This window comes from Impatiens glandulifera, chromosome 1 (genome assembly GCF_907164915.1).
Source record: "Impatiens glandulifera chromosome 1, dImpGla2.1, whole genome shotgun sequence".
Lineage (NCBI taxonomy): Eukaryota > Viridiplantae > Streptophyta > Magnoliopsida > Ericales > Balsaminaceae > Impatiens > Impatiens glandulifera.
Window position 1 is genome coordinate 69,812,921 of NC_061862.1, and position 7,800 is coordinate 69,820,720.

Sequence of the window (7,800 nt, forward strand, 5' to 3'; positions counted from 1 at the left end):
TTATTTAATTTTTTCAGCAAATAAGATTATGCCACGTCATTCCCTCACCTAATCATTTCTCTATTTTTTTTTTCAAAAATAAATAAATGTTGTTTATTATTGAATGGTATTCATACTTTAACATCTCAGATAACTTGAAGGACTAATATAGTATTTAGCCTTTCTTCTTCTTTTTGGTGACCGAGTATCTTTAGTCAGCCACACAGTGACTTTCTCTCTCTATATATCTTTCTCTCTCTGCCTCACCGCTACTGTAACTAAAGAAGGTATATAGATAGATATATATAATGTACGTATAGATCGTCGGTGCAGTACTGTTTTCAGACTTGTGTAGTGCCTTTACTAAAAAGCAGAATGCCACTTTCTCTCTCTCTATAACTCTTCCTTCACTCTCTTTCTTTCTTTGCATCTAAGGTAATTCCGGAGAGCTCTTAGTTAGGAATCTTCCTCCAAAGGAAAAGATCAAACTAGCCGCTGTTCAGTTCCATCCATGCATAGTAGCATTAGCTAAACAAGGAGAAGAAGGTCACACTGCAGAAGCATCAAATTATGGAATGCTACTCAATTTCAAGGTTTCTCTTGCCTTTCTTCCTCGCGGTTACATTTGCTGTTCAGTTCATCCACTGCAGCGTCACGTACGATAGGAAGGCCATTCTCATCAATGGACAAAGGAGGATTCTCATTTCTGGTTCCATACATTACCCTCGAAGCACTCCTGATGTACATTTTCAATCTTTCCATTTTCTTAATATTTTGTTGAGTAAATGTTCATTTTTTGCTTAAACTTTGCCTGTTTTGTCTATAGATGTGGGAAGATCTGATAATGAAGGCTAAGGATGGAGGTCTTGATGTTATTGACACATATGTTTTCTGGAATGTTCATGAGCCTTCTCAAGGAAATGTACGCCTCTTCTTTCTGCTTTACCAATTACCATTTGTGTATTTTGAGTTAATATGTCTGCTTTATCTTCTTCTTTTCCATGTGGATGGATTATCAGTACAATTTTGAAGGGAGATACGACTTGGTTAGGTTCCTCAAGATAGTGCAGAAATCTGGGCTTTATGTTCACCTTCGTATTGGACCTTATGTTTGTGCAGAATGGAACTTTGGGTACCCATTGATTGATTACCTTCCTTCTATCTTTCTCTCTTGAATTGATTGAAGTGGTCATAATCGTTAATTTTACTTTTGCAGAGGGTTTCCTGTTTGGCTAAAATATGTACCAGGCATAAGCTTCAGGACAGACAATGAGCCTTTTAAGGTTTCATCTTCTTCTAATTTTATGAAATTAAGCTTGATTACTTCTTTATTTGATCTAAAATTACCATATATATTGAACTGCTTTTGCCTGCAGAATGCTATGCAAGGTTTCACTGAGAAAATTGTCAATTTGATGAAGAGTGAAAATCTTTTCGAGTCACAAGGTGGTCCTATCATACTTTCTCAGGTATTAAAAGTCTTGATGCCCACTCTGATTTAAAGGGCTCATGCTAGCCACCTTTGAGAATAAACCATATTAAAATAACTGAATTCTAATCACTTTATATATAAGTTGATTTGATGAAATCGTGGGATTGATATTGGAAAAATACTTTAAGAATATTTTACCTTTATAATGACCTAGTTTGATTAATTCCAGGGGTTAAAGTTGTCTTGGGTGCAACTCTTACTATATTAGCTTACCGAATTAAGACATATTTATTGCTTAACTTTTTAGTTTAATTTGTGCTGAATATTTATGAGATGAACTTAATTTAAATAAGCACTTAATTTTTAGCTTTTTCTATTTTGCAGATTGAGAACGAATATGGAGCTCAAAGCAAGTTATTTGGAGCTGCAGGCCGTGGATATATGACCTGGGCAGCAAATATGGCTATCAGTATGGGAACAGGTGTCCCATGGGTTATGTGCAAAGAAGATGATGCCCCAGATCCTGTTGTAAGTTTGAAATCTACATTAAAATTTCAGAATAGTTATGCTTTTTCTATAATGTTTTTGATCTTGTCTGTACATACAGATTAATACATGCAATGGCTTCTACTGTGATGCCTTCTCTCCGAATAGACCTTATAAACCTACAATGTGGACGGAGGCTTGGAGTGGCTGGTATTGAATTGTGGCCAGGGATATATTTTTCGTCTCATTTTGAATTTTTGTTGATCTTTTCTGTCTTTTTTTGAAGGTTTACCGAGTTTGGTGGTCCTATTCATCAAAGGCCTGTCCAGGACCTGGCATTTTCAGTTGTTAAGTTCATACAGAAGGGAGGGTCTTTCGTTAACTACTACATGGTTGGTTTTCTTGTTCAATTTGTAACCAAAAGTCAGATGATTTTCAGTAAACTGTAGTTCTCATGTTTATGGCATTATATAGTACCATGGTGGAACCAATTTTGGACGCACAGCTGGCGGGCCTTTCATCACCACTAGCTATGACTATGATGCTCCACTCGATGAATATGGTAATGAAACGCTCCCTTTTCTCTGTTTGGAAACTGAAAAAAAATAGTCTTGATAGCAAATGGTTCATATGATATAAATGAAAAAGGAATATAAGATGGTGCTTCATATCAAAATTTGTATCAAAAAGTTGATTGACGGTTTTTCGTCCATATTCATATCTAGATCTGAATAATAAAGTGTTTCCAAATAACCCCGAACATGGAGTATTAGAATCAAGGCGTATTGGAACTTAACCTTCATTCAACCTATAAACCAATTAGATGAAGTAATAGTTATTAGTAGAGGTTGTTATTCACAATGCTTAAGACAACAATAAAAGTTTTAGTTTGGATGTGGAAGTTTTTTTTACATGAAGTGATTACATAAAAATCAACTGCTTAAAATATTTATTGTATAGGTTTGATTAGGCAACCAAAACATGGCCATCTAAAGGAGCTTCACAAATCTATCAAGCTATGCGAGAAAGCTCTAGTTTCAGCCGATCCAACTATCACATCTATAGGAGGCATGCAACAGGTATGTCTGCTCATGCATATTTCCTCATAACTGCTGTGGGATTGTTCACTAAACATGTTTCATCTTCTGCAGGCTCACGTCTTCTCATCCGAATCAGGAGTTTGTGCTGCGTTTCTTTCAAATTATGACACCCAATCTTCTGCGAGAGTGATGTTTAATAATATGCACTATAATTTGCCTCCTTGGTCCATCAGCATCTTGCCCGACTGTAGGAATGTAGTCTTCAATACTGCTAAAGTATGTCGATCCTTTACAATTTTACTCTGTTGGGAAATATTTATGCAGTAAATCGCCTTTTAATCTGTATAGAGCTTAATTTCAGGTTGGAGTTCAAACATCAACCATGGAAATGCAGCCAAGCAGTTCTGAATTGTATTCGTGGGAAACTTTTAAGGAAGATCTTTCAGCTATGGACGACAGCTCAACTTTCAGTTCTTTTGGTCTCTTGGAGCAGATAAATGTTACTAGGGATACTAGTGATTATCTTTGGTACAAGACTAGGTGAGATTGAGTTTGTTAATTTGTGTTAAGGCCTTGTTTGATGATTAAATCATTTTAATCATCAACTAAAATACTAAATTATCCTTGCTTTATTTTGAATATCATTTTAAATATTCAATATAAATTATATTTTAGTCATTTACCCCAAATAATCTTTTTTTTCATCAAACAAGGTTTTTTCCAAGCTCTAAATTAAGTAGGATTATCTGACAGCTAATCTTTAAACAAGATTTGTAATTTTTATCACAGTGTTGATATTGGTTCATCTGAATCCTTCCTGCGTGGTGGAAAAGAACTCCCTAGTCTCATAGTGCAGTCAACAGGACATGCTCTTCATGTATTCATAAATGGACAGCTTTCGGGTATATGTTCCACCTGATTACCTTCGCAGAACATGCTTCGTCTTTGTTGTCCATTAAGTTTTACTTTTCTTTTCTTGTCTTTTTGTAGGATCTGCCTTTGGGACAAGAGAAAATAGGCGATTCGCCTTTTCTGGAAAGGTCAACTTGCGTGCTGGAACAAACACAATTGGTTTGCTCAGCATAGCTGTTGGTTTGCCAGTGAGTAGTTTTCACTATTTCACCATTTATTTCAAAATAAATTACAAATAAAAAGCTACTTCTGACATGTTTCTTCCCATTTTGTGTCATTTAAGAATGTTGGAGGACATTTTGAGACTTGGAATACTGGAGTCTTAGGACCAGTTGTCGTACACGGACTTGACCAAGGAAAGTTGGATTTGTCCTGGGCTAAATGGAATTACCAGGTTTGAAACAATTACCCTCGATTTTTCCTTAAAAAAGGATTATGATGCCTTCAATTGTTTCGCTGACTATTGACTGTCCAATTATAGGTTGGGCTAAAAGGAGAATCCATGAATCTGATCTCTCCAGATGGTATTTCTCCTGTTGAGTGGATGCAAGGTTCTTTGATTGCACAACAACAGCAGCCGCTGACATGGCACAAGGTATGGGCCATTTTTTTATGGCATTTTATTATGTAGAAAATAGTTTGGGGATCACAAGCCAGCTAAAAGGCCTTGTTAGATCTAGGGTTATTTGAATAACCAAGGGGTTATTTCTAAATAACCTTATGCGATGTTGGTAATTGGGTAAAAAGATCTTAGAATTATATATATATTTTTTAAATAGAGGGTATTTTGGTTAATGATTTGAATGATATGATTGAAGAGTAGATTGTTGATTGGATATAGTGGGCTATTTAAAAATAATCTCAATAACTCAATCAAGTTCTAAATGAACTATGATCCCACCCAACCACACTTTTACAAAACAAAAAAGTCTTACATCAAATCCCACTTTCCAAAAGAGCTTAGTTATGGTTTTTTTGTAAAGATAAATTTTCGCATATTGATATAAAGCAGCATTCTTTGTTGGCGTGTGTGTTTGACCTTTGTGATTGATACAGGTACATTTTGATGCACCTGATGGTGATGAACCTCTTGCTTTGGACATGAAGAGTATGGGAAAGGGTCAAGTGTGGATAAACGGTCAGAGTATCGGAAGATATTGGACTGCTTATGCTAATGGCAATTGCAATGGTTGCAGTTATGCAGGAACTTTCAGGCCTACCAAATGTGAGCTTGGATGTGGCCAACCAACTCAAAGATGGTATTTCCTAAAATCTCTTATATCATGTTGAACCACAAATCATCCATTGTAAACAACTCATATTGGTATTGTGAAACAAAATCTTCTTCAAGGAAAATCACTAACTGAATGAAGTTTTTTCTAGGTATCATGTTCCAAGGTCATGGTTAAAGGCGAAGCAAAATCTTCTAGTACTCTTTGAAGAACTTGGAGGAGACCCAACACAAATTTCTCTAGTAAAGAGATCCGTTACAAACATATGTGCAGATGTTGCGGAATATCATCCCATGATTAAGAACTGGCACATCGAAAGCTACGGAAAGTCTGAAGAAATCAGAAGGCCTAGAGTTCACTTAAAGTGTAGCCCAGGCCAAAACATTACGTCCATCAAATTTGCAAGCTACGGAACTCCTTTAGGAACTTGTGGAAGCTTCCAGCAAGGAACTTGCCATGCTCCCAACTCCTATTCCATCTTAGAGAAGGTACAATCTTACCTTGATCTCATCTGAATTCCTTTTTCGTGATTAGGGTTTATTCACTGGAGGATGCTAGTACAACATCCAACCTTCATGAGCCCAACTCTAAATACATTTTATTCAATCACCAATCAAATCATCTACAAAATATTAAATTATTCTTATTCTTATTTTAATATTTTAAATATTAAATACGAAGGATATTTTAGTAATTTAACCCAAACAATCAAACTAAGTTTTTCTTTCTTTCAAATAATCTAGATTATTTCCAAATTACTATATATCAAACAAGCTCAACACTCTTTCCATTTGAGCTACTTAGAGAATGTCTCGATTTCTGATTTCTCAACTCTCCCTAATGATCATTTGAAATCTAATCTGTTACCATATCAAATCATCAAATAAAATACTAAATTATTTTGATTTCTTTTCTATAACATTTTAAATATTAAATTCAAAGGATCTTTTAGTCATTTAGCCCAAACAAAATAATCCACTTTCTATACTCTTTCCACTTAAGCTACTCTCAGAAAGTTTTGATTTGAATTCCTTATTTTCTCGACTCTCTCTAATGATAATTTGTAATCTCTCCTCCTTACAGAAATGTGTGGGTCAGCAGAGATGCGCAGTAACCATATCAAACGACAACTTTGGGCATGATCCATGTCCAAATGTGCTGAAGCATTTGACAGTGGAAGCCACTTGCTCACTTTCAGCATCCTCAACCATTGGACCAAGTTCAAGGGGTTGATTTAGTTTTTTGGCTACATACTAAAAAAACTACATGTACCCAAATCGTTTGTAGATTGGAGCGAAGATTCCCTCAAACGGGTTGTAGAGAAAAAGAAAAGAAAAGCGAATGTAGGTGTGAATGTTGTCGCGTAGATTATTGATTTTCTGTGCCACGGATGTGCTGGATCTGGTACTACTGTCATTTTAACTGCAGAAGAATGTACCAGGGAAAGAGATCTGTTTTTCTGTGTTTTTGTTTTTGTATGTAAAGATATCGTTGTTTGTGAAACTTGGGTGGGGTTCATGTTGGGTGTGTTGGATACTAGGTATGGATAGAGATTTGCTTGTTCTTTTTGTTGTGTTATGTGCAGTAGTTTGGTAGTTAATTTCTATGAAGACACCAAAACATTCTGAAAAGATGTTCCTTTAATGTTGTTATCTCATCTTTTATTGCCATTAAGTGATGTTTGTAATGAATTCTACTATATTTGATAATTTTAACACTGAAACTTGGATTGGTCTGAAAAATATATGAATTTTCTAACCTAATGATTCAAAAAATATATGTAGAATTATCTTTAATCCTTTCGCAATTTAATTTTGCGAGTCTTCCTTTTATTTACATCCGCCCAATATTCTACATGGTTTCAGAGCATTCTTAAGTTTTGTCATTTCAAAAACTACATTTTATATCTCGACTGAACTTTCGACAATTTTTTGTCCAAAAAATCATCATTTTTCATTTCCCTTAAGCTACATTCTGACGATTCAAAATCAACTCGTTGTCATTAACATCTAACGACATTTCGACGATTCAAACCTAACTTGCGGTCATCAACATCCAGCGACACTCCAGCAATTCAAAGCCAACTCATTGTCATAAATATCCAACAATTCAAAGTCAATCACTAAAGTCAAATAATGTCATCAACACTTAATTCCCTCGACAACATCCTCTCCACAGCTCACTGTGGCGGCACAATTAATTAATTTTAGTTGCCTAAAGCGTTTAACGCTCACATGTGTACATATAAACCAAAAGATTGGATGGTCGATAGCACATGACAGAGAACCTATTTCTGCTACATGATTTCATATACAAAATTATTTGTCCACCGTTCGCGTGGTTATTGATGCATCAACAAAAGTAATAGGAACCAGGTTAGCTTATGTAATACCTAATATTTGTTTAAAAATATTCTCTATGTTCCAAATTTTAATTGCAATCATGATTTAAAATGTCTTAACAAATTTTATCCGAATAGTTGTGAATTTCAGGATACAGGAACGAGAAGGACGATTAAAAATTATAAGTTGTGTTCAGGATTCTACATCTTGCAACATTACCCACTATAGAGAAAGTTTTAGATTATTCAATTTCTCTTTCAAACAAACGTGCCAAAATAATGTTGTGGCCTCGTAGACTTGGACATCCTAGTTTTTTTTATTTGACTAAACTATTTTCAAACTTATTTATCAATGAAACCACCACTTATTTTCATTGT

At 35.1% G+C, this 7,800-nt stretch overlaps 1 protein-coding gene across 1 annotated transcript; it reads left to right on the top strand.

The window, feature by feature from the left end:
- The first annotated feature begins 298 nt into the window (after positions 1-298).
- Positions 299-6,753, top strand: LOC124918837 (beta-galactosidase 3-like). The gene is made up of 19 exons (XM_047458897.1): positions 299-720; positions 806-901; positions 999-1,111; positions 1,196-1,262; positions 1,356-1,448; positions 1,796-1,939; positions 2,019-2,107; positions 2,184-2,289; positions 2,372-2,459; positions 2,858-2,976; positions 3,049-3,213; positions 3,299-3,477; positions 3,727-3,839; positions 3,928-4,037; positions 4,133-4,243; positions 4,331-4,444; positions 4,906-5,108; positions 5,233-5,569; positions 6,165-6,753. Exons 1-19 carry the CDS (start codon positions 550-552, stop codon positions 6,312-6,314), a joined length of 2,568 nt encoding a protein of 855 aa, XP_047314853.1. The 5' UTR covers positions 299-549; the 3' UTR covers positions 6,315-6,753.
- The last annotated feature ends 1,047 nt before the right edge of the window (positions 6,754-7,800 follow it).

Coding starts and splice junctions, on each gene's coding strand:
- LOC124918837 (XM_047458897.1), top strand. CDS start 550: ATGGAATGCTACTCAATTTCAAGGTTTCTCTTGCCTTTCTTCCTCGCG. Junction 1,449..1,795: donor GTCCTATCATACTTTCTCAG/GTATTAAAAGTC, acceptor TCTATTTTGCAG/ATTGAGAACGAATATGGAGC. Junction 3,214..3,298: donor TAGTCTTCAATACTGCTAAA/GTATGTCGATCC, acceptor GCTTAATTTCAG/GTTGGAGTTCAAACATCAAC.